The sequence below is a fragment of the Panulirus ornatus genome, chromosome 11 (genome assembly GCF_036320965.1).
Source record: "Panulirus ornatus isolate Po-2019 chromosome 11, ASM3632096v1, whole genome shotgun sequence".
Taxonomy (NCBI): domain Eukaryota; kingdom Metazoa; phylum Arthropoda; class Malacostraca; order Decapoda; family Palinuridae; genus Panulirus; species Panulirus ornatus.
This window is the reverse complement of record NC_092234.1, coordinates 54,990,234-55,018,040: the sequence shown is the minus strand read 5'-3', so window position 1 is coordinate 55,018,040 and position 27,807 is coordinate 54,990,234. Positions and strand designations below refer to the sequence as shown.

Sequence of the window (27,807 nt, the reverse complement as noted above, 5' to 3'; positions counted from 1 at the left end):
TGTTCAGGTGGTGGTGGAAGACACGTGTAATGTTCGGTCGTGTTCAGGGAGAACACTTTGGCAGAAACAAGAGGGGGAGGTGAGGTGAGGGGAGGGGGGAGAGAAAAGAGAGAGAGAGGGGGAGGTATGAAGGAAGGACATGTGTAATTACATTTCCATATGGCAAAGTGAAGTTAGGGAGGAATTATTATGGTTCATGTCGTGAATATGTAGGAACCAGACCGTTGTGTGTGTGTGTGTGTGTCTGGAGGGTGAGTAAATGTGTGTGTGTGTGTGTGTGTGTGTGTGTGTGTGTGTGTGTGTGTGTTTATATAAGCATGTTTACGTATAACACACACACACACACACACACACACACACACACACACACACACACTTGTCATGCAGACAACAGGAAATGTGTTATTCATTCCAGTAATTAAAAGGCATCCACGAGGCCGAGCCATCCGTCCATCGAGACTTGGCTGATAAAGAAAGGAAAATGGGATGCGTTGCCAACTGCTTCCATCCCGTAATATCAAAGCCAGGTAGGAAGAAGGCGAAGCTAATAACTTATAAAGAAATTATACCATTTATTTCTTCCTCTTCGCCCAAATGGAGAGTAAGAAAGACATATTTTCATATCTCTATTGAGAGGTTTCGACCACGTGACACGAGTTGTTTTTTTTTTTTTTTTTAAGAAACTGGCAACCCGCTTCTGACGTCAGTAAACATGTGTGACGTCACCCCTGTGACGTATCTCGTGATCTTTCGTCACGCGTTGATGCTAAATTTAGCTCTCTCTCTCTCTCTCTCTCTCTCTCTCTCTCTCTCTCTCTCTCTCTCTCTCTCTCTCTCTCTCTCTCTCTATCTATCTATCTATCTATTTATTTATCTATCTATCTATCTATCTCAGTACAATATATGCATAACGAACTTCAAACTTTTCTTCATTTTTTTTTTCTATTATTAAGTCCTCTTGCTCTGACCCCTCGTACATTTTGACCTCCGACCCTTCAAGAAGACACAGACTTAGTGTGTGTGTAAACTTGGGTCAAATCATATTTAATGCAAGGGCATTGTTCGTCGTAACCTCAGCTCTTAAGGAAAGTTATACTGAGCGCAATGCCCTTGACGAAGGTCATTAAACTCACTTGACCTTACATAGTTGTTGACCGGCTTTAGATTAACTGGTAAATCAACTTGTCATGATGGAGGAGGATGGTAGCTTGTGGATTGACAGGTAAGTGTGTGTGTGTGTGTGTGTGTGTGTGTGTGTGTGTGTGTGTGTGTGTGTGTGATGTATTCGTTTTAGAATTGCTTCATTCTTTCATTTTTAATTCTTCATCTTACCACCGTCGTCTTGTTAGAGACATTTCCAAGAGCCTCGGTATATTTTCCCCAGTTCTCAGGTCCATCTTGAACCCATGGCCAGTACAGCCTTACCATCTGCATCATCTAAAGACAAACGAATTGATTTGATATGAATTTTGAAGAGGAATTTTGAAGAAATTTAGGTCGGGTTTTAAAGGAATTCCAGAATGAGTTTGAAGGAATTTTAGAATGGGTTTTGAAGGAATTTCAGAATGGGTTTTGAAGGAATTTTAGAATGGGTTTTGAAGGAATTTTAGAATGGGTTTTGAAGGAATTTTAGAATGGGTTTTGAAGGAATTTTGGGATGGATTTTGAAGGAATTTTGAATTGAGTTTGAAAGAATTTTTTTTTTTTTGCTATGAGATTTTGAATCATAAAGATGATATTTTGATATCAATTAAGTGTTCTGTACTCGACTTTGCCATTTTAAGAGACAAGACATATTTGGACGACCAGTGTTCCCTTCAGTCGAGGCAAACAACATTGATTTGGCAGTCTTAAATCATCTATATAGTTACTTAACCTTCCGCATTGTCATTACAACTGGCTGTAGACCTGAACACAACTCTTGTATAAACTGGGAGACATTGTTAGCAAAAGTTGCTACAGGAAATCTTGAATTGTTAGCAAACCTCGCTACAGGAACTCTTGAATCCTTTCAGGCGAAGTCCACATAGCAGCCCCACCTTTCTTGGACACACCTTATCGCTCCTCGAACTTATGAGACACACACACACACACACACACACACACACACACACACACACACACACAGCCATACAGGCAGTGAGAGCGAGCATTTCTTAGTCTTTGAAACCATACTGAACACACACAAAGGGGTACAATACTTTTATACGATGAATGACTATATAAGTTGACTTCGACGACCTTAATGACCCCCCCCTCCCCCAACCTCGGCTCTCGATAGGTCAAAAGGCCAAACGACCAGCATTACTTCCGTTGTATCGTGTCTTGTCATCTCTCATCAAACGAGACAAACGAAATAGACGTCTTTCCTGTAATAAGGAAGTAGGCGACCATTTCCAGGCTCTCGTGTCGTCTTGGATCCAGCTACCTCCACGTCCATAGGGAGGTCCTCAGCCTCTGACCCAAAACGTTTGCCAAGGATTTTAGAAAGTTCCCCCTTAAAAGGAACTGGACCTCCTTTATCACGGACCGTAGCGAGAAAAAAAGGAAGTCACGTCAACTCTCTCTCTCTCTCTCTCTCTCTCTCTCTCTCTCTCTCTCTCTCTCTCTCTCTCTCTCTCTCTCTCTCACTCCCGGGAAGTCATTCGTCATGGCCTCTCCATAATTGTTATGTACACAAGACGTAAGCGAAGTGTCCTGCTTTTGTTTGTTTCTTGTTTCCCACCTCCCTCTGGTGTGTAATAAAACCTTGGGTTGTGATTTTTTTAAAAGAGTTTCGTCATGTGGGTGTTGTGGTCTGCAGATGGACGGACCAGATATTGAGGTCTCTTTTAAGTGTTGTTGCTGAAGGAGGATCGAGGGTTTCGTTTTCTGATGGGTTGCGGGAGACGACGACGGGTGGGGGAGGCTTCAGGTTTTCCCTGGAAGGAAATTCCGGGAGTTTCGTTTTCTGTGTTTTGAGGTGGATGAATGATCCAGGTTTTCCCCCCCCAGGAGTGAAAACCTGGAGTTAAGGAGCTGAAGTTTCGTTTTATGGATGTTGTGCGGTCTCTCTCTCTCTCTCTCTCTCTCTCTCTCTCTCTCTCTCTCTCTCTCTCTCTCTCTCTCTCACTCTCACAGACAGAGCGGAAACCCGTCATTTCTTCAAAAAGGAAAAATCTTGATCCTACGCGATGCATACACGTCAGTATGACGTACATGTATATCGCACGAAGATCATATGTGAGAACTGCCTCATTTGCATATAGAGCGAGAGTCGGGGTGAGGGGGGGGGGGGGTGAGGTCACATGGTCTTCGAAACCCTTCTTCAATACATCTCTAAATCATACAACAAAATTTTTTTCGTCATCTCGAGTTTGCTTTCGTGGTTGTATCAATGTATCATACATCATCTGTTCGTTTTAAAGTTGGCTTTCATTTAAACATTTTATTATATTGAGCAAAATTATGATAAGACTGTTTGAAATGTACATCAGTAATAGCTGTGTATGTCTGTGTCAGTCTGTATGTATCGTTGTGATACGTATGCTGTATGCGTATGTATATTTTTGTTTATATATATATATATATATATATATATATATATATATATATATATATATATATATATATATATATATAGATCGGCACCTTTGTGATTATATATGGTAATGGGTATTGGACTATTTGTATGCCTAATGGACATTTATATTCATGTTTTCATGCGCCTGTTTGTGTTACTCATATGATAATACTGAATGTATGTATGAGCTCAGATACCTTCAATTTCGTATGTATGTATTTATGTATGTATGTATGTATGTATGTATGTATGTATGTATGTATATATGTATGTATGTATGTATATATGTCTGTATTTATGTATGTATGTATGTATTTGTCAGCACTTGTACATATATGAACACGAACTTATGTTCATACAGATAGAGAATATACGCACATATAAGCGTGCGTCACGCCACAAAATGCGTACATGTGTGCGTCTGTTCGTGTGCGGTATCCTGGTCGCCTCCAAGGATGTAAGTTTCGTTGAACTCTCTCTCTCTCTCTCTCTCTCTCTCTCTCTCTCTCTCTCTCTCTCTCTCTCTCTCTCTCTCTCTCTCTCTCTGGGTCATTAAACTTAAATTACAAGCTGACGGAACTTTGGATCTTTAATGTTGATCTTTGTGGATTGAGCTTGACGCTGTAAGAGCCCGCCCCCCTCCCCCCTCTCTCCCTCTCCCCCCTTATTTGTCTTCAGTGTGAGAGTGAGATCTTCCCTCTTTCCTCTAGTGTGAGAGTGGGAGGCTGCCGACCCTGTATTGTGACGGTAAGAAAGATACTGTTACCTTCAGTGTGACGGTAGGAAAGATCCTGTTACCTCCAGTGTGACGGTAGGAAAGGTCCTGTTACCTCCAGTGTGACGGTAGGAAAGATCCTGTTACCTCCAGTGTGACAGTAGGAAAGATCCTGTTACCTCCAGTGTGACGGTAGGAAAGATTCTGTTACCTCCAGTGTGACAGTAGGAAAGATCCTGTTACCTCCAGTGTGACGGTAGGAAAGATTCTGTTACCTCCAGTGTGACGGTAGGAAAGATCCTGTTACCTCCAGTGTGACGGTAGGAAAGATCCTGTTACCTCCGGTGTGACGGTAGGAGGGACCGTCTTTCTTCAAGTGTGACGGTGGCTGAGACTCTTTCCTAGTGTGACGGAGGGCAGGAAGTACTGCCTCTCTCTGAAGTATGACGTAAGGGAAGATTGCCTCTAGTATGACTGAAGGAGGAGACCATATCTTTCCATTAGTGTGATGGTAGGGAAAGACACTCCCCTCCCTCCCTCTTAGTATGACAAAGAGAGAGAGAGAGAGAGAGAGAGAGAGAGAGAGAGAGAGAGAGAGAGAGAGAGAGAGAGAGAGACCTTTCCTTTAGTATGATAGAAGAATAAATCTCTTTATCCCCCCTCCAACCGTTGTAGTATGGCACAAGAGAGAGAGAGAGAGAGAGAGAGAGAGAGAGAGAGAGAGAGAGAGAGAGAGAGAGAGAGAGAGAGACCTTTCCTTTAGTATGACAGAAGAAGAAATCTCTTTATTCTCCCTCCTCACCGTTCTAGTATGGCACAAGAGAGAGAAAGAGAGAGAGAGAGAGAGAGAGAGAGAGAGAGAGAGAGAGAGAGAGAGAGAGAGAGACAGAGAGAGAGAGAGAGACTGTCTCATTTCCCCCCGTCTCGTTTCACCGTGGGAACCATACATCTCGTGGTTTAATGGCGCGAGACACAATTTTTATATCAGTGTGATATACTCTCATTCTCTTATGTAACCATAAAACTTTTTTTATTCTTTTTTTTCTTTCATGTTTTCAACGTCAACAAACCTTGATATTAACATTGCCATTAACAAACGCTAAATATTTAATCCAATATGACAGTGGAAAAAAAATATTATATTCCTGTTTAGATAATTTTTTTTCTAGTGTAGAGAAGTCAGTAACTTTTTTTTTTTCTATCTAGGATAATGAAGGACTCGCCAAGTTTCCTTGTGGTTCACATAAGAAAAAAAAAAAATTATGATGTTTTGGCAATATGGAAATGAGGTATTAGTATTCTGTAGTTTTTTTTTTTAAGGGAAATAAAGAGAGAGGTGAATAGTTATCATTAGTGGAAAACCAACGTGTCGAGTGTATGATTACAAGGGATTTTGTAGCGTGGTGTGGGAAAGCACTTTCTGCAGTGCTGTGGGAAATGGAGTAATTAATGGATCACCATATGGCAACAGGGTGCCGCTTTGATGTTGAATGGCAAAATAAAAAGAACGTTTTATTACTTTACTGAAATAACTGTTCTGTAGTTTAAAAGTAAAAGGTGTTATATGGTCATGCCAACAACTTTATGAAGATAAATGATAAGATAAAGATAAATAAATTAAGACATAGATAAATAGTTATCTCTTGGCAGAGTGACTCACGCTTACGTTACCATTCATTGAACATTATTTTCATTTCTTTTCGTGTCGTGTTATGGCTAAAGTTTCTTCAAAATGTTTTTTATTTCCTTTATTGAATAAAACATCAAGTAGAAGGAGACATGATTAATAAGAAAATTACGTTTGAATCATTCCAAAAATTGCAAGTTAAACGTGCTGGAAAGTGCTATCTAAGAATTGAACGCACGGAAGTAGGAAAATGATCGATAACAATTGAATTGAAATTATCATAATGCATTATCTAGCAGTACTTTGCAGACATCTATCTAATTAATGATTTTGAAAGACATTATGAAAGCTCCCATGAATTATAGATATACCCGGGTTATTGATGCGATAGATGGCAAAAGATAGATAGATGGTTAGATCATATGGTCACCAAATATCGACATATTGAACCATTAAAAACGAGCGATGGTAACTCTACCCTAATGAGATACCAGATACTGCTGGTTAACAAGTCTCCAATTTTTTTTCGACGCTGCCACGGTCGCTACCAGAGAGACTGGAGTTGTCGCCACTAATGACATTTGTTATAGGGAATAGAGTAGCACTATCATCTCCCTAGTCTACACACACATACACATGATCATGCCTGTATTATTTTACATGTTATATGTACAAGTTTCTATGTATACAGAGGTTGTTTGGGTAATTTTGAAATTGCGTAGATGAACTGTTATATGCACGTATGTCTGTCTGTGTACGCGCACAGTTAAGAACGTATAGACGTTAGCTGTATAAGGTATAGTGTAAACATAAGCTCTGTCATTTAACATTCTAACACAGGAACATTATTGATGTCGACCGAAGCAAGTTGCTCATGTAGGGATGGACACACGGATGCAGTCTATGGCTGTATTTTAGGATACACAGTTGAGTTCCCATATATCAAATGAGAAATGGGAAACCAGAATATATATGTGTGGTAAATTTGCACATACGATGTGGCGTCAGTGGGTTGACACACCACCTCCCGCGCCCCAGGAATATTTGTGGTGGTAGTTTCCCAATCTTGTGTTTAGCCTAGGCTTTGAAAGGTGGGTTTATTTATTTGTCTCTCTGTCTTATTATTTCTCTGTCTGTCTGTCTATCTGTTTGTCATCTGTTTATCTGTCTCTGTGTCTGTCTCTCCCCTCAACATGTTCGGCATTTATTTTTCCTTTTTTCAGTGTTGGATTTATTTATATCTCTCTCTGTCTTATTACTTCTGTCTGTCTGTCTGTTTGTCATCTGTCTGTGTGTCCCTCTCTCCCCTTAACATGTTCGGCATTCATTTTTTTGAGACAGTGTTGGATCCCTTATACCAAAACCGCTTCATAAGCCAACCACCAGACAGAAATTAAAAAAAAGGTCTCATTCCCGCCTCGTTTTAGCATCCTTTGTTCGGAAATCCCGTCTGGTCCCCCAACGAAAACAACTTTGTCAGAATAGTTTTCGTGTCATAATGAGTACACTCCTCGCAGTAAACAAACCGCACCTCCCACTCAGCTGGATCCCAAACTCCACTCCAGCAGACTTAAGCCTAACTGAAACCACTTTCCCCAGACATGCACGAGTTACACTTTTCTCTTTCGCGCTCTGGACGCCACCATTCTCTTTATCAGTACATACATTACTTACTACCCAGCATATATATATATATATATATATATATATATATATATATATATATATATATATATATATATATATATATTGTGTGTGTGTGTGTGTGTGTGTGTGTGTGTGTGTGTGTGAGAGAGAGATAGATAGAGAGAGAGAGAGAGAGAGAGAGAGAGAGAGAGAGAGAGAGAGAGAGAGAGAGAGAGAGTGGCAGGTGCCAACTTCTAGACTGTGTTAAAGGATTAGGATGACCAAGAAAAAAAGGAGGATTAGGGTAACCGAATAAATGGGATTAGCTTGACCTAAAAAGGGATTAGGTTAACTTAGAAAGGGGTTAAGCTGACGTGAAAAGGGTAATGCTGACCTGAAACAGGTTTTGCTTGAATTAAAAGGGGTTAGGGAGAAATAGATAAGGGTATGCTAACTGTAAAAGTGGTAGGTTTACTTAAATGGGTTTGAATGGACGTAGGAGGGATTCATATGCCATTTAGGTACCATGAAGTAAAAGGGGGAGGTTCTCGGGTAATACAGAGCAGGAGGGAAATGTAGTGTGAGCTACCATAAGAGAAAAGGAGGAAGGAAACGCAGCTAACTTGAGGAAGGAGGAGGAAGGAACCATAGTCACCACGAGGAAGGAGGAGGGATGAGTCTAGCTACCAGGAGTGGGGAAGGGGAAGGGGTCTAGCTAACGTGAGGGAGGAGGAGGAAAGGGTCTAGCTACCATGAGGGAGGAGGAGGAAGGAGTCTAGCTAACGCGAGGGAGGAGGAGGAGGAGGAAGGGGTCTGTCTAACGTGAGGGAGAACTGACTATGATGATGTCTCCGTTTCTTCCTGGGTCAGCTGAGCTGTGAACTTCTCCTCTTCCTTGCTTCGTCTTTCCGTCACGAGTCGTGTGTACGTACGCCAGGGCACCTGTGGGGCTCTGGTTACTATCTTTCTCTTCCTCTCTTTTATGTCAGTCCGAGACGGCCCGGATTGGGGCGTGGTTTGCTCGGGCCGCGTTGATCACTGTGAAAGACTACCATGAGGGAGGGGGCTTATGTACCATGAGGGGTGAGGGAGGGGGCTTATCTACCATGAGGGAGGAGGGAGAAGGCGTAGTTATCATGAGGGGTGAGGGAGGGGGCTTATGTACCATGAGGGAGGAGATAGAAGGCGTAGTTATCATGAGGGGTGAGGGAGGGGGCTTATGTACCATGAGGGAGGAGAAGGAATGGAATTTGCTACCATGAGGGAGAAGCGGGAACAGGGGGCTTAGCTACCGGGAGGGAGGGAGGGAGGGAGGGATTGTTTCTCTAGCTATACCATGAGGAATGACGACTCTAGTTAGGCATGGTGGTCATGGTAGCAGCAGGAGGGAAGGTAGGTAGTTACCATAGATGGTGCGCACAGAAGTTCACTACCATGATTGAGGCTGATCTACTGCTCCTCTACCATGAGAAACCACGAGATGGTCTCGATTGGGAAAAACAATAGTCAAGGAAATAACAGGTAAAGATGCTGGTCTCGAGGGAAAAAAAGTCAAGGAAATAACGGGAAAAAAAATGCAAAAAGTCAAGGAAATAACGGGAAAAAAATGCAAAAAGTCAAGGAAATAGTAGATAAAATCTATCATAAAAAAAACCCGCCCAGGTCTGTCATGCCACGAAGTGAAGGCTACGTACACAATGTTGCCAGGGTAGACATAGTCGCTGCTTTCAAAAATGGATCCAGAAAATCTAAGAACAACACAGATAAAATGGAAGATACTCCATCACCAATAATACTCTGAGGTATCTATAGATATCTGTCTGTCTCACTCTCTATATTCTAACCCAGTTTGTATAGTGTTGGCCTCCAGGGGTATAGTTAATTGGATGGTCTTGATAATTAGGTGATTCAGTACGTGTCTTAATCACCCATTCAAAGACTTGTAGCTAAAGCCGACGTGTTATACTAACTGGTCCGTATTATTTCAGCTAGAGAATTTTTGGATCATCTTTTATATATGTGTGTGTGTGTGTGTGGGTGGCGCCTCGGCTATATTTAATGCATAGCTGCTAAACTGCTATATTTAATGCATAGCTGCTAAACTGCTGCTATATCATCGTCTGGGCCTCGAATCTCAATAGCAGCAGCTGCACCGGTCTGAGTTAGTGCCCCCCCTCTCTCTCTCTCTCTCTCTCTCTCTCTCTCTCTCTCTCTCTCTCTCTCTCTCTCTCTCTTTGCTTATAGTCATGCAATGATAAACATATTGTCTACATAACTACATGTGAATAAGTCTTAACATTGTTTTGATAGATATGTAAAGTGACATCTATTCAGTATCAGCTTAAGCTTTTTTTTTTTTTTTTGTAAACTAAGGCTAAAGCTTCCTTCCTGTGTGTGTAAAGAAAAATAGTAATGGAAAAGAAAACGTGTGTGTGTGTGTGTGTGTGTGTGTTGCAAATTGAAGAGGTTTCCTGCAGAGGTTAGTACCTGACATATCACTGAATAACTCAGATAAAAAGATAAGAATAACTTATATAAAGGTTCTCGATATCTGAGAGATTCAGCGACTCATTTCACAAGAAAAATATCAACGTCAAAAACATCGATAAAGGAAACTTTTATTATTTATCAAATTTGTCTTTAGTTACCCAGTTTTTCCAATTATTTTTCTTTTTCATTTGTTCATTTTTCTTTTTATTCGTTAATTTCACCCAGTAAGGTCATGGGGTATGTGTGAGATCCCGTACTAGCGAAGAACGCTGCCACATCATTGGCGTCAGTACGTAACAAGTGTACTTAATGGCGTCATTACGTAACAGTGTACTTAATGGCGTCATTACGTAACAGTGTACTTAATGGCGTCATTACGTAACAGTGTACTTAATGGCGTCAGTACGTAACAGTGTACTTAATGGCGTCATTACGTAACAGTGTACTTGATGGCGTCATTACGTAACAGTGTACTTAATGAGGGAATTGCGATCGCATGGAAATCAAGGAAAACATAATACACCTCAAATTGTATGCAAGTCGGTGTATTTCACGGTCAGGTCATGTTACTGTGCCTCACGTCAGATGTTTCTGTGTATGGCATGATATAAGAGCGAGGTATGAATGATACAAGAGGCTTTTACCGCTGATAAAGGAATTAGTGTTTATCAGTGGACCTGTGATGAGTGAAGGAGCGATATCTATGGTTACATATGACAGTACACACATGTTAACGGGTGTTACATATGACGGTACACACATGTTAACGGGTGTTACATATGATGGTACACACATGTTAACGGGTGTTACATATGACGGTACACACATGTTAACGGGTAGTACATATGACGGTACACACATGTTAACGGGTGTTACATATGACAGTACACACATGTTAACGGGTGTTACATATGACAGTACACACATGTTAACGGGTGTTACATATGACAGTACACACATGTTAACGGGTATTACATAAAACGGTACACACATGTTAACGGGTGTTACATATGACAGTACACACATGTTAACGGGTAGTACATATAACGGTACACACATGTTAACGGGTGTTACATATGACAGTACACACATGTTAACGGGTAGTACATATAACGGTACACACATGTTAACGGGTAGTATATATGACAGTACACACATGTTAACGGGTAGTACATATGACGGTACACACATGTTAACGGGTAGTACATGTGACGGTACACCCATGTTAACGGATAGTACATATGACAGTACACACATGTTAACGGGTATTACATAAAACGGTACACACATGTTAACGGGTAGTACATATGACAGTACACACATGTTAACGGGTAGTACATATAACGGTACACACATGTTAACGGGTAGTACATATGGCGGTACACACATGTTAACGGGTAGTACATATGACGGTACACACATGTTAACGGGTAGTACATATGACGGTACACACATGTTAACGGGTAGTACATATGACGGTACACACATGTTAACGGGTAGTACATATGACGGTACACACATGTTAACGGGTATTACATATCACGGTACACATGTTAACGGGTACTACATATGACGATACACACATGTTACCAGGTAGTATATATGACAGTATACACATCTTAACGGGTAGTACATGTGACGGTACACACATGTTAACGGGTATTACATATGACGATACACCCATGTTAACGGGTAGTACATATGGCGGTACACACATGTTAACGGGTAGTACATATGACGGTACACACACCTACACTGCCGGTAATTCCCTAAGCTTGTCTCAGCTCCTTAATGTTTCTCTACGTTCTAAGCTTACCTGTTCACTTCAGCTCGCCAGCCATCCGTCTGTACGTGACCTGGAAACCAAGAGGTTAATAGGTTGTTTGGCCCTCCTCAAGGACAGTGTCCTTTGCTGTTAAAAATCGTGAGGCATAACAGGCTTACAGCAACAGTCGGGTTGGTCAAGAGAGCCTGGGGTCGTCCCGTTGCCAACAGCCCCCCAAGGATCCCTTCTCCAGGGGCTCTTACAGCTTCAGGGCTGCGCTGCAATCAGTATCAGGGGAAGGATGGACTCTTTAGGAGCAAGAAATTAATACAGGAGGATTTCCAGCCCTTCCTTCCGCTCTCGCTCCCTTTTCAGTCGCCTTCTGAGACACGCCGGGGGGGGGGGGGATACGTGGGGAGCATTCATCCTCTCTCTCTCTCTCTCTCTCTCTCTCTCTCTCTCTCTCTCTCTCTCTCTCTCTCTCTCTCTCTCTTGCGCTCCCCCAGCTCGTGTGAAGCTATGAAGCTGTCGGAGGAGGTGGACACAGACCACGAAGGGGGTCATAGGAGCCATTGACCTCCATTACCCAGGTCAGGGGAAGGGGAGGGGTCGTCGAAGACCACTCCTCCCACTCAGGTCAGAGAAGGAGACCGTACCTGGACCAGGTCAAGGTGTACCGGTGTGCAGAGGTCAGGGTAATGAGGTTTCCTTGGGATCAGGTCAGAGAGAGAGAGAGAGAGAGAGAGAGAGAGAGAGAGAGAGAGAGAGAGAGAGAGAGAGAGAGCACTAATGACCAGGTATCGTCGTGCTCAAGGATCGTACTGTCGTGCTCAAGGGTCGTACCGTCGTGCTCAAGGGTCGCGCCGTCGTGCTCAAGGGTCGTGCCGTCGTGCTCAAGGGTCGTGCCGTCGTGCTCAAGGGTCGTACTAGTCGTGCTCAAGGGTCGTACTAGTCGTGCTCAAGGGTCGTACCCAGTGGGACAGATCAGAGAGAGAGACACTGGTTAAGCCACGGTGGACCAGGTCGTGTAGAGAAGTAGACAGCTTGAAGGAAGAGTTCACACTCGTGTATTTTAATCTCTCCAAAATATCTGTCAGTCCTGCGTATGTATGACCTAAATATCTGTCAGTCCTGCGTATGTATGACCTAAATATCTGTCAATCCTGCGTATGTATGACCTAAATATCCTTCAATCCTGCGTATGTATGACCTAAATATCTGTCAATCCTGCGTATGTATGACCTAAATATCTGTCAATCCTGCGTATGTATGACCTAAATATCTGTCAATCCTGCGTATGTATGACCTAAATATCTGTCAATCCTGCGTATGTATGACCTAAATATCTGTCAATCCTGCGTATGTATGACCTAAATATCTGTCAATCCTGCGTATGTATGACCTAAATATCTGTCAATCCTGCGTATGTATGACCTAAATATCTGTCAATCCTGCGTATGTATGACCTAAATATCTGTCAATCCTGCGTATGTATGACCTAAATATCTGTCAATCCTGCGTATGTATGACCTAAATATCTGTCAATCCTGCGTGTGTATGACCTAAATATCTGTCAATCCTGCGTATGTATGACCTAAATATCTGTCAATCCTGCGTATGTATGACCTAAATATCTGTCAATCCTGCGTATGTATGACCTAAATATCTGTCAATCCTGCGTATGTATGACCTAAATATCTGTCAATCCTGCGTATGTATGACCTAAATATCTGTCAATCCTGCGTATGTATGACCTAAATATCTGTCAATCCTGCGTATGTATGACCTAAATATCTGTCAATCCTGCGTATGTATGACCTAAATATCTGTCAATCCTGCGTATGTATGACCTAAATATCTGTCAATCCTGCGTATGTATGACCTAAATATCTGTCAATCCTGCGTATGTATGACCTTCGTAACACCAGATGATCCATCCTATTACTAGTAAAGTAACTGGTTACCCTGAACACTTCTGAACGCTGAATTCTCCAAACTTTACGAATGTGTTAAAACTGAGGAGTTCAGTCATATATGTCTTGTCTTGGGGCGTTGCATTTCCACGGGAATTTGAGATAATTGTGATCTTGCTCGTTGAGGCTGTGTGTATAATGGACCTCGTCCATGTGTGAATGTTTATTGATTGTTTGATCGATTGCTTACGCGAGTTTTGACATGATCCGTAAACTGATGATATATATTCATTTGCATTTTATTTTTATTTAATTACTGATTTTTCGTAAATTTTCGTAAATGTGACTGGATGTTCAGTATATAAACTCAGAGTGCGATTACTTTGTATGAAGTTACATGTGCTGGGTGTTATATAGTACAGGTACGACCCACGAACGACTACGGTACGACCCTTGGGCATGAAAGCCTGACCTTTGAGGTCAGGTCAGCATACGGGATGGACTCACCGACGTGCTCAAGGGTCGCACCGTTGTGCTCAAGGGTCGTGCCGTCGTGCTCAAGGGTCGTACCGACGTGCTCAAGGGTCGTACCGTCGTGCTCAAGGGTCGTGCAGCCATTTTCAAGGGGTCACTTCGCCATTTGTGCCGAATTTAAGGACCTGGCATAATCACCCGACGTAGCAGGCGCTCCCCACGACCCTTGTCTTACCCAGAACACGACGGAAGCGAAAGATATTATAAAAAAAAATGAACATAAGGGAAACAAAAGGGAAGACACGTCATAAATGATAAAGTTATCACGCCATCCATGAGAAGAAAAATGAAAAGAACCTCCCATTCATATATCAACCAGGCTTCCATATACACACACTTTGTTCTACGATAGAATACAACGCCACTGTCGTTATTTTAACTCCCTTTACACACACACGCACACACACACACACACACACACACACACACACAGACACACACACACACACGTAAAGATGCCAATCAAGACTGCATATAAAGACGACATTTGGCATGGCAGGAGAGCGGAGGAGAGTACTCCGTCATCCTGGACGAACGTATCATTATCATACCCCGTGGCTCATCCCACCACGTGTATGATAAGATGTAAGATAAGGCGGTGAGGGGCGTCGTGGCCCCCCAACACTCGCTGGCAGCACTCCAACTTGTCACAATCACAAGGTATTCACAAGTGTAAGAATCATTGAGATCCCGCGTCTTAAGTTCAAACTACAGGAGAAGTGTCTGTAGAACTTCCGTAAAGAAGTTCTTTTTTTGAACTTTCTTTTGTATGAAATTCCTGTACGTCTCCAGTGGGGTCATCATCGCCAAGGGCGTCTCCAGACTTGCCTCGCTTTCCTCAGTGTGATGAGAAATGCGACTCATTAAATACACCCCCCTCCCCCAGGATAAGGAGGCCCTCACCCCCCCTAAGAAACACACACACACACACACACACACGCAGACAACGCACACACACACACACACCCTCTATATCTCCTTTAGTGCCGTAGAAGATCCCCTAGACATAAAAATCCCTTATTATAGTATCCCCCATATATATATATATATATATATATATATATATATATATATATATATATATATATATACACAGACCCTTAACAAACAATAATAAACCTAAAACATCCACGTTCCTCCCTTAAACCACACACTTAAACTAAACCCTCCCTTCACTTGCCCAAACCAGAAACCCTCCCCACCTTCTGTTTCTCCCCTCCCTCTCCCCACACCTCACATTAGACCCCTCCCCTCCCCCCTCCCCCTCCCATAGATAAGCCTCCCCTCCCCCACCCTCCCACCCCCATAGATAAGACCCACTGACATAGTCTCCCCCAGATAAGGGAGGCTCTGGCCGCTGGTGTCAGTACCCTGTGAGTCCCCGCATGGAACGCGTCGAACTCAGACGGATGAGCCAGATGGATAACGAAGGCTTCAGCGGGACGCAGCCCATCCGAGGAGAGCCCAGCCGGCATGCCACCACGTCAGGCGGCGGCTTCAAGCCGATGGGCTATGATGCTCAAGGTGAGAGGAGAGGAGAGGGAGAGGAGAGGGAGAGAGAGAGAGAGAGAGAGAGAGAGAGAGAGAGAGAGAGAGAGAGAGAGAGAGAGAGAGAGAGAGAGAGATGGCTAAGGCTTGCCCTAGTGGAGAGAGAGAGAGAGAGAGAGAGAGAGAGAGAGAGAGAGAGAGAGAGAGAGAGAGAGAGAGAGAGGTGGCTAAGGCTTGTCCTAGGAGAGAGAGAGAGAGAGAGAGAGAGAGAGAGAGAGGTGGTGGTGGTGGTGTGTGATGGGAGGTCAGATGTATGTGGGTGTGGGGGAGGAGGCCACATTACTCAGGAATAGGGAGACCCAAGTTTGGGAGGTGGAGGTGGTCAGGGGAGCTTAACCCTCGAGATGTGTAGCCAAGGTGGACAAGATCTCAGACGGGTGGGAGACGAGTTGGTCCTAACGTGAGCGAGGCGGGGAGAGATGAGCTGGTTTCAAAGAGGGTCTGAGGTGATGGGGGGGGAGATGATTAGCTAGTTTTAGGATTGGCTGGTCTGAGGGGGGAGGTAAGCGAGATGAACTGGTTTTGTAATGAGATAAGGGAAGATTAGCTGCCTCTTTAAAAGGATTTACGGGGAGATTAGCTGGTGCTTATGAAGATCTAAGGGGAGATTAGCTGGTGCTTATGAAGATCTAAGGGGAGATTAGCTGGTGCTTATGAAGATCTAAGGGGAGATTAGCTGGTGCTTATGGAGATCTAAGGGGAGATTAGCTGGTGCTTATGAAGATCTAAGGGGAGATTAGCTGGTGCTTATGAAGATCTAAGGGGAGATTAGCTGGTGCTTATGAAGATCTAAGGGGAGATTAGCTGGTGCTTATGAAGATCTAAGGGGAGATTAGCTGGTGCTTATGAAGATCTAAGGGGAGATTAGCTGGTGCTTATGAAGATCTAAGGGGAGATTAGCTGGTGCTTATGAAGATCTAAGGGGAGATTAGCTGGTGCTTATGAAGATCTAAGGGGAGATTAGCTGGTGCTTATGAAGATCTAAGGGGAGATTAGCTGGTGCTTATGAAGATCTAAGGGGAGATTAGCTGGTGCTTATGAAGATCTAAGGGGAGATTAGCTGGTGCTTATGAAGATCTAAGGGGAGATTAGCTGGTGCTTATGGAGATCTAAGGGGAGATTAGCTGGTGCTTATGAAGATCTAAGGGGAGATTAGCTGGTGCTTATGGAGATCTAAGGGGAGATTAGCTGGTGCTTATGAAGATCTAAGGGGAGATTAGCTGGTGCTTATGAAGATCTAAGGGGAGATTAGCTGGTGCTTATGAAGATCTAAGGGGAGATTAGCTGGTGCTTATGAAGATCTAAGGGGAGATTAGCTGGTGCTTATGAAGATCTAAGGGGAGATTAGCTGGTGCTTATGAAGATCTAAGGGGAGATTAGCTGGTGCTTATGAAGATCTAAGGGGAGATTAGCTGGTGCTTATGAAGATCTAAGGGGAGATTAGCTAATATGTACATCCCTCATGATAGATTTGCAACCCCATTATGGTGGTTAACTTCATCTGGATTCCATTATATGTATCTTCCATCCCTCTCCCAACACTTGACAATAGCCTCAACATTTATTTATACAGTCAAATGAACGATTATACTTTTACTACGATGCTCAAGGCATTGGATTGCTGGTCAGAACCCTGTGTCGTACTTGTACTGTCTTATCCTAGTGTGTTCCAATCCCTTGTCTGTTTCACTCTTGTACAGTTCGTTGGAATCCACTGCATGGGATTTGATGAATGCAGCGAGTGACATCAGCGGGAGACTTCTGACGCAGTTTACCTTCAACAGTGTAAATGATTTTGAAAAAAAAAATGTACTTTAATTACTTCCAGTAATGGACTAATCTTTGACAAAGGGTAAATCGAATTGGTTTTTGTAGACTTCTCTGTTTTAGGTTCAGTTCTGTAAAAGGTCGTCTTTGTAGCTCTTGAGTGATTTTTCAATAAACCACTTCAAAAAAAAAAAAATGGACTTTTAACGTATGGTGAATGTTGTGAACAATGTCAGTTTCTGTATCCAGGAATTCCAAATTCACGTGTGCGTTAGAGTTCTCAAGAACATCGATAGAGAGAACAGGAGAACATCGATGAAGAGAACAGACTGTGATTAGTCCTTTCATAGTGATGGGAATAATGATAATGATCATAAGTGAAATAGAATAGCATAATAATGTTCAGTTTACGTACCGACCAGCAACCTAATGTCTGACTTGTACATCTTGGTGAAAGCAACCAAGGTTACTGTTCACTGTAGGGAAAAAAGGGATGAAGTATAATACAATCCAGAATAGTGACAGAACATGGTGAGGATATATTGACACATTTAGATCCATTTAATGTAGAGAAAACTGTGAAAAGTATTTTTTTATCATCCACTGTTCATGAGTTTCTGTAACTTGTATCATGTAAATGAATCTTATTATCTTCTGTTTTACTGGAGTGAGGTCATCTGGAAGACTTTAGGTCAAGGTCAGGTTGTGAGGGTGGGTCACACAGACCTTTGTGCCAACCTCGCCTCTCGCCAATTCCGAAGTCACTTGACCCCATTTTCATGTCTCCTCCGTTTCTGTATACACAACCATTATTGAATCTATTTTTTTTTTCTCTCTCTCTCTCTGTAACTAGTTCTTTGAATGTGGTAATACACGAAAGCCCTCACGATTCTCGCGTTTCGTTTTCCTAGTGGTGTTTCTGCATTTAGGAAATCGTGTTTATATATATATATATATATATATATATATATATATATGTGTGTGTGTGTGTGTGTGTGTGTATGAATGTACGTATTATAACGTTAGAAATCCGTGTTTTACAAGTCTGCCAGCCAACAGAGGCTCGGAGAGCAACAGAAAACGTAACATGAGGTTAGGAATACCACTGTGTTGACCACATTTGAGTGTATCAGCCGTATGTTTACCAGACGCGGGTTCGATAAGAGCTCTGGCCTTCCCTGTAGTAACAGGTGATAAGAAGCCGAGATACAGGGATTGCGCATTGCGGCTTCCAGCACTGATGTGAAATGTTGTGGTACTTGCGTACGATAACGTTCCCACCCCCCCCCTCCTCCCCCGCGTAGTGCTCACCGCAGGAAGATCTACATGTTTGCGAAGAACGAGTCGTGGGGGTTACGTGTTGTTAAGTGTTGTGTGTGTGTGTGTGTGTGTGAGAGAGAGAGAGAGAGAGAGAGAGAGAGAGAGAGAGAGAGAGAGAGAGAGAGAGTAAAAATACCTTGAAATAAAAAAAATATCGTATTTCCTTTAGAATTTTCTTCTTATTAATTAAAAAGTTGAATTTATAACTCTCGAATGACAGAGTAAAACTTTGTGGAGCTTTTAAGACTTTAGTGGAACTTATATCTTCGAAATATTTTGGAAGGAGTTTGTCTTTCGCCATGAGGAATGATTTGTTTTTCTTATTTTTTTTTAATTGGTATTCAAAATCATTGATGTGATTAACAGGAACTCACGATTAATTGGGTTAGGTGTTGATCCGGTGAAAGGCGTCAAAGACAAATTGGTCTTGGCTCATTGGTGGAGAGGTAACAAGGCTTCGCCAATCATTACCTTCCTTCTCTTCCTCTCGATGGAGGTGATTGGTCGACGAAGAAGTTGGCTGATTGGATAAGAAACATGAATAGATAGACTTGATACTTTTGAGCACGACGGTACGACCTCTTGAGCGCGGTGGTATGACCTTGGGGTCGAGTCGAAGGTCAGGTCATCACAGCTTGTGGTCGTACGTCGTGTTCAGGGGTCGCACCGTCGTGTTCAGAGGGTCGTTCCTCACACTCAAGGGTCGTACAGTCTTGCTCAAGGGTCGTACCTCCATACTCAAGGGTCGTACCTCACACTCAGGGGTCGTACAGTCTTGCTCAAGGGTCGCACCGTCGTGCTCAAGGGTCGCGCTTCCGTACTCAAGGGTCGTACCTCACAATCAGGGGTCGTACAGTCTTGCTCAAGGGTCGTACCTCCATACTCAAGGGTCGTACCTCACACTCAAGGGTCGTACCGTCGTGCTCAAGGGTCGTACCGTCGTGCTCAATGGATGAATGCTCAGCTCTCTTAAGAACATCAGAGAGCGAAACTCGGTATTTTTAGAGAGCGATTGAACGCTGAAATTACGTCCTCAAGAACACTGTAAACTACTGTAACATAATGCGAGTGTACGATTATGTAACATGAATTACAGTAATAACCCTTGTAACATGACTTGTAACATGCAGTAATAACCCTTGTAACATGACCTGTGACATGAATTACAGTACTAACCCTTGTAACATGACCTGTAACATGAATTACTGACCTAAACCTTGTAACATGACCTGTAACATGAATTACTGACCTAAACCTTGTAACATGACCTGTAACATGAATTACAGTAATAACCATTGTAACATGACCTGTAACATTAATATGACGTATTACCTGTAACACCAGGCACATTACTGACCCTTACAATGAGTGACCCTTTGTGTCAGGTCAGAGGTCACGCCAGCATAACCTCAAATGATGTTACAGTCGTTGCCTAAGGGACTTTGCAAATGACTTTTGATTACCTTTGTATAATCACTTATATCATTACGTGTCGCCAGGAAACACTTCCATGACGAATACAGTCATTACTTCATCCTTCTGTACGTAATTACCAACGTAATTAATGTGATTACCATCAGTGTACGTCAGATGTGAAACGAGCAAACTTTACTTTAATGTAATTTAGAGATACGTTAGGGGAAAGGCAGTGCTATGCAAGCGACAGTTACGGCCATCTTTAAGATATTAGGGAATATGATTCACAACCTTATGTTCCTTGTGACACCCGCGCGCACCAGCTGTTCCCGCTGCGTCATCAGAACCGACCAATCAGCTGGCGAGGGTATGTACGAAGGAGGGGGAGGGAAGGGGGACACCTGATTGGTGGACAGGGAAGGGAGGGGGGGGGCACGTCATCAATGCTGACCAATCAGCTGCTGGGGGATGTGTATGAGGCGACACCTGATTGGTAGAATGGGTATATGTGTGTTTGTGTTGAAAGGGGTGTGAGGGGAAGGGGCTCCTTTTATTCTTTATTTTTAATGAGAAAAAATAACAGTCAATTACGATACGGGAATTTGGGATCGAAAGCGGGATTTTTAGGGAAACAAATGGCTTGGGATGTTTTTATGTACCATTTGCCATAATGATTGTTCGTAGAAATTTGGAAGATTATTATATCCCGTATTATATATATATATATATATATATATATATATATATATATATATATATATATATATATATATATATATTCTTTCTTTCTTTCTTTCATACTATTCGCCATTTCCCGCATTAGCGAGGTAGCGTTGAGAACAGAGGACTGGGCCCTTGAGGGAATATCCTCGCCTGGGCCCCTTCTCTGTTCCCTCTTTTGGAAAAAAAAAAAAAAAAAAAAAAAAAAAAAAAAAAAAAAAAAGTGAGAGGGGAGGATTTCCAGCCCCCCGCTCCCTCCCCTTTTAGTCGCCTTCTACGACACGCAGGGAATACGTGGGAAGTATTCTTTCTCCCCTATCCCCAGGGATATATATATATATATATATATATATATATATATATATATATTTTGAGTGATCGGGGCCTGAACATGCAGGAGGGTGAAAGGCGTACAACAAACAGAGTGAATTGGAATGATGTGGTATACCGGGGTATACCACACATATCTCTAAGCCTTTCATTTCTTACTCGATCAAACTGCCTCACACCACATATTATCCTCAAACATTTTATTACCAACACATCCTCCCTCCTCTGTACAACCCTATCTATGGCCCATGCCTTGCATCCACATAATATTGTTGGCACCACCATTCCTTCAAACATACCCATTTTTGCTCTACTCCCACACATTCTTCATTGCTCTAAGAACAATATATATATATATATATATATATATATATATATATATATTCCAATGAGTGCACGGGGAAACTGAAAAAATGATAAGTTCCCAAGTGCACTTTCGTGTAATAATCACATCATTAGGGGAGACACAAGAGAGAAATATAACAGTCAGTTGATATACAACGAAGAGACGTAGCCATGACGCCATTTGGTAAACATGCAGTATTGTATATATGGTAAAGCTGATGATTTCAACCCCTTCTGTTAGTCAACCAGAAAATTCTCTTATCATATATTGACCTGTTGTGGCCTCTAGTGATCAGAAATCGTTGACCCTTCCTTTTCAAAGCTATTCATTTCTCGTGCATGATGATCGTCCCCACAGTTTAGTAACAGGTCTGGATGGTTATGAGTTGGAGTCGTAAATAGACCAATAGGGTCTTGATTCCTCACTTCTGGTGTTGTTATTATTGTAAGCGTTTACAGGTAAAGAAAATAAAGATAGTTTGAAGAAATGGTGTCGTTCGTTTTTTTTTTTTTTTTTTTAACTCGGTCGCTTTGCCTTGTAACAAGATATCTTTTTAAGAGCCATTAAGCAAATAGGGCAAGATGTATATCTTGTTGGTGTGGAATAGGTTTATGAATAGGGAGGTGGTTTAGGTTATTAGGTGGGGAGGGGGTTGTTGGAGGGGAGTGAAGGGGCTGATATCGTGGCGGCGGGGTTTAAGGGGGTCGAAGGAGGAGGTTGGGGTGTGGGGGGAGGGAAGGGTAGTTTAAGGGGTGATGTTCGATGGTGTTAAAGGGTTTGACTGATGCCTTGTGAGGTTGCTGATGTCGGTCACATTGTAACACAACAACATTCTCTCTCTCTCTCTCTCTCTCTCTCTCTCTCTCTCTCTCTCTCTCTCTCTCTCTCTCTCTCTCTCTCATTCAGGCATCTTTCTTTCCCACCCAGTCTTATCCTTCCCTCCTCCCCCCCCCCTCCACCCACCACCATTGGCCCCAAACTCCCCCTCCTCCCCCACTCCCCACCACGGGCACCATCTATCTATTGCTCTGGTCGCGCCACGCCCTCGATAGACAGCCACTCCTGCCCTCGCTTTGCCAACATTGGTTTTCCATTAACGACCCAAGTACCCCTCTGGCCATTAGAGGAAGCCGGGGGGGAGGGGTGGAGGGGAGGGAGGGAGGGAGGTTGGGAGGGAGAGGGGGGGGGGCAGATTTTTGTCTGTTTGTTCCTGCATTGGTGGAGGGGTTCCTCCCCCCCCCCAAGATGAAGGGAAGGGGGTTAAAAAGACGTTGTATGTGTGTGTGTGTGTGTGTGTGTGTGTGTGTGTCTATGTGTGTGTGTGTGTGTGTGTGTGTATGTGTGCGTGTGCGTGTGCGTGCGTGCGTGTGTATGTGTGTGTGTGTATGTGTGCGTATGTGTGTGTATGTGTGTAAAAGAGAGAGAGAGAGAGAGAGAGAGAGAGAGAGAGAGAGAGAGAGAGAGTGTAACGTGGTTATTTATGTAGACACATAGACGACACAGACTCCAGGGTCCAAGCTAGGTGGCCTGGCCAAAGCACTAGTGTGTGTGTGTCTGAGAGAGAGAGAGAGAGAGAGAGAGAGAGAGAGAGAGAGAGAGAGAGAGAGAGGCAGGCCGTGTTAGGCCTGGGCAACATGTAGGCTCATCTGTTGTGGATCTTGGGTGTGGTTGAGGGGGGGAAGGGGAAGGTTGTATACGCCGTTGTTCCCCCTCGCTGGTAGTTGAAAATGGGGGGTGGGGTGGGTGGGCGTAAGGATACAAGGGGTGCCAATCTCTCTCTCTCTCTCTCTCTCTCTCTCTCTCTCTCTCTCTCTCTCTCTCTCTCTCGCGCGCGCGCGCGCTTGGACCTTGTGTCTGTGTAGTCTGTATATCTGTGTACATATATATCTTTCTGTATATCTTTCTATCTATCCATCTATCTGTCTGTCTGTCTCATTGCCATCCCATCCTCCTTCCTTCCCATACTCTCCCTTCCTTCCTTCTTTATCCCCCCTTATTCCCTCCTTCTCACTGCTCTCCCTTCATCTCTTCCATTAGTGTGTCGGCATCAGTTACAAGCTGTGCGATCGGTGAGAGAGAGAGAGAGAGAGAGAGAGAGAGAGAGAGAGAGAGAGAGAGAGAGAGAGAGAGAGAGACTGAACGTACACACAAGAGAAGAGAATCCTTGAGGAAAAGCGAATCGAGTCTGAAAAGGCCAAAGAAAACGAAGGGAGGGAGGTGGGGGGATGGAAAATCCAATAAATTAGCTGCCAGACGTAAGAAGCTGATGCATTAGAGAGACAGATGGACCTGAAGACGTAAAGGCTTATCAAAGGAAGAACGTGAAAGAGAATTACAGGAAACTGTGGAAGATGTCCGTGATGGGGGGAAGAAGAAAAGGAAATTCAGGAAAGTGGAGACTCTTCTGGGAAAGAAAAAGGCATCCAGGAAAGTGGAGACTCTCCTGGGAAAGAAAAAATGAACCCAGGAAAGTGGAGACTCTCCTGGGGAAGAAAAAGGAACCAAGGAAAGAGGAGACTCTCCTGGGAAAAAAAGGAATACAGGAAAGTGGAGACTCTCCTGGGGAAAGAAAAGGAATCCAGAAAAGTGGAGACTATCCTGGGGAAAAAAATGATGATATGGATCTGTATGTTCGTAGAAAAAAAATAAAAGTGCAGGGACGAAGACGTTCATGATGGGGTAAAGAATATAGCGGAGGCATTGCATGACGTTCGTGATGGAGAAAAAAAGGACAGGAAGCGGTGAGAGGCGTTCGTAAGAGGAAAGAAAGGGAATTCCAGATGTATTGATGATATAAGAAAAATGGAATATGTAAGTTTTGGGATGTTCCGGTGTCAGGGATGGAAAGAAAATGGAATGCACAACTTTGTAAGAGAGGAGAGGAGGAGAGTATGATAAACACGCACTAAGTGTGAATAGGAGGATTAATAGAAGATATAGTAAATGTGAAAGAGAGAAGAGGAGCGAATTGTACTATCAGCAGTGGTAAGTGAAGAAAACAACGAAGGGGACAAAAATTTATTTGAGCGAGTTAGAAATAGATTTTGACATTTTGCTGTACCAAAGGTTAATTAATCTGCCGTGAGAAAGTATGAGGATAATGGAATAAGCAGAAAAATGATTATTCTCTTAAGAGATAATGAAAGAGATTTTGAAAAGAGGGAGGATTAATTTCCTCTCTCATTTTTCCGAATCTCCGTTTGGGATGGTTAAGAAGAAAGAGATTAGAGGAGGTAATTAAGGAAGATAAAATGTTGAAGAGGAAAGGAAGAGAAGACTGTAAGTGAGATAAAGTGATATGATAATGAAGATAAGGTGACGCTGAAGGTAAAGCGATGAATGAAGGAAACGATGAAGTCAGACTTGATAGAATGAAGAGAAAGAAAGAAAGAAATTGCAAGTAAGGATGAATCCACAACGGATGGAAGGAATAGAAATATTGTGAAAATGGTTTAAAAAAGAAAAAAAGGAATGAGACATGATTGTGTGTGTGTGTGTGTGTGAGAGAGAGAGAGAGAGAGAGAGAGAGAGCCTGGTCCTCACGGGTCAGCAAGGTGCCAGATGGCCGTCAAGATTGGTCAAGGCAAGATGGCGGCCGGAAGTGCGGGATGCATCCCAGACGAGAGGGGTCGAAAATGGGATGTAGGAGGAAGAGGGAGGGGAGGAGAGAGGAGTGAGTGAGAGAGAGATGGAGGGGGTGGTAAGTCGGGGAGACAGAAGAGAAATAAAGAGGAAGAGAGGAGAGAGATGGAGAAATATAGGAGACTGAGGGACATGGAATAAAAGGAGGTGATTAGGGTGATGATGAAGGAAATAATGAGGGAGGATGTAGAAGTGGGAAGGGGGGGGGGGACTGAGATGATAGGAGGAAATGGGGTGGTAGACAGTGAGGGAGGAATAGTGGTAGACAGAAGGAAACACTGGCCGATGGTGGTTTATGAATGAGGAAAATGATGAGTGATGGTGAAGATGAGGGGTGATGGTGATGATGACGTAAATGATGGTGATGGTGGCGACGAACATGTTAGAAACATGATGATGATGTAAGTGTTGGTGATGTTGATAATAGTGAAAATGATGATGGTGGTGATGATGAATATGATGATGATGATGATGATAATGGAGTTGATAATGAAACTTGTGTCGGTCGAAGTAACGAAGAGAACAACAACAACAAATAATGATAATGATAGTAATAATGATAATAATGATCATAATCACCAAAGCAGAAGATAATAAGTGAATAACGAATTCGGAAGAAAACTAGATGGAGAGTGAGTGAAGGAGATGAAGGAGAGTAAATGGTAAAGTGAGTAAGATAACAGAAATTTAACTGAAGTGAAGGACGAAGAAAAAGCTAAATGAGGACACTGTGAAGAGAGATTACATCAGATAGTCATTCGAGTCGGACGGAAAAGAGTTCAGAGGAGAAAGCGAGAGCAGATGAAATATGGATTTAAAAAGAAAGAAATACGAATGAAAGGGAAAGGATGATTATGAATCAATGGGGAGTGGAGGTGGGGGAGACAGATAATAAAAAAAAGAAATATTTTGTGGCACAAGACGAAATTGCAGGGAAAACCAAATTCCACGAAGAGGAGAGAAATGTTATGATAGATAACTGTAGAGAGAGGAATAACTCGAGAGAGAGAGAGAGAGAGAGAGAGAGAGAGAGAGAGAGAGAGAGAGAGAGAGAGAGAGTTGAAGTTGTCGGAACACAAAGTTAATATAAACACGATTGTTTGTGTGTTGTCAGTTAAGACTGGTTTTTGGAGGGGTGACGAGAGTTAGTTCAGGACGAACTAGAAGAACCGTTTTGTAAACACAGCTTCACAGTGCCCTTCGCAGGAAGGACCCGAGACGTGATAATGAATACTCTTCCTTGCCTCCCAGCACTAAACACGGCACTCCTCTTGCATGGCTACGCGGGAGTCAGATCCAGCGATTAACAGTTTTAAAAGGAATTGGTAATGCCTCGAGGATCTGATATATTGTATAGATACATTCAGTATAGAGGACATGGGTTACGTCTGGTCAAAAGACGCACCGAATCCCGTCGTGTCTCAGAACGTAAGGACGGGGGGTTGGGGGTGTTCGATACTCCTTCGACCATTGGCCTGGCGAGACTTCATCAGGGAGGTGGCCGAATGAAGCAGTATCGAACCGTCTGTCCCGAAACGTATTGATAGACATCATGGCACGGATACGCATGGACGAAGCAGTACCGAACCCCAACTTTCTCGAAACAAACAGACAAAAGCCTCGATATTAGAGGTCGTCAGAACAAAGCAGTATCGTGCCCTTTGTCTGGAAATGTGGAGACAGTGGGCTTTGTACAGCCTCCACCAGGGATATAACGAGACGTCATCGAAAGACACGCCTGAACGAAGCTAATAGCGAATCCTGCGTCTTGAAATATATTTAGACAGAAGTTCAGAGACGCGACACACTTGAGCGAAGCAGTACTGAACCCTATACGTCTCGAAACGCAGAGACACTGGGTCGGTTACAGCTTCGATCAGGCGCGTGCCGGGACTTCCGGGACTTCGGGCGTATCCCAGGACTTATGTCCTCCTCCGCTCGCGACTGCACACACGGAACTTAATCCAGCTGATGCAAGGGGGAGATTCAGGCGAACGGATCCTAGTCTGAGGTTATTGAAGGCATTCTTCTGTAGTGTCTAAGGCAGTGAGACAACTCTGGTTGTGTGTGTGTGTGTGTGTTTATTTCGTTTTTCTAGTCACTTTCCTTTACCGAAATTTCCCCTTAAATTATGTCAACCAAGAAGCGTTCCGGGCGATCGCTCTGGTTATATCGCCCCTCACGAACGCCAACGAAAGATATTTATATATATATATGCGAGCACGACGTCGGGTTGGTTTAAATACGGCGGGAAAGAAGAAAAAAAAAAGGAGAGGGAAGAGAACGCCAGCGGCTCGAATTTATAGCCAAACCCGCCAGTGGCAAATGAAAGAAAACGAGAGTTGTGCAGTAGAGCTTGAGAGAGAGAGAGAGAGAGAGAGAGAGAGAGAGAGAGAGAGAGAGAGAGAGGCAGTATTTCAGGGTAGAAACTTGGCGGTCTGACCCGGAATTTTGAATTGCTGTTGACGCCTTGGGGGGGGGGGGGG

General features: G+C 43.2%; 1 protein-coding gene across 6 annotated transcripts in view; it reads left to right on the top strand.

Annotated features, from left to right (window-relative positions):
* The window catches only part of LOC139751551 (mechanosensory protein 2-like), a 1,369,287-nt gene that overhangs the window by 622,650 nt on the left and 718,830 nt on the right, over positions 1-27,807 (top strand). For 2 of the 6 annotated variants that reach the window (XM_071667087.1, XM_071667088.1), the window contains exon 1: positions 15,593-15,756. The exons of 2 other annotated variants lie outside the window; for them this stretch is intronic. In XM_071667087.1, the coding sequence (XP_071523188.1) occupies positions 15,618-15,756 (139 nt within the window). In that variant the 5' untranslated portion in view covers positions 15,593-15,617. Of the gene's footprint in view, positions 1-15,590; positions 15,757-27,807 lie in introns of those variants that run through there. 2 more of the 6 variants (XM_071667089.1, XM_071667086.1) reach the window with 2 other exon arrangements.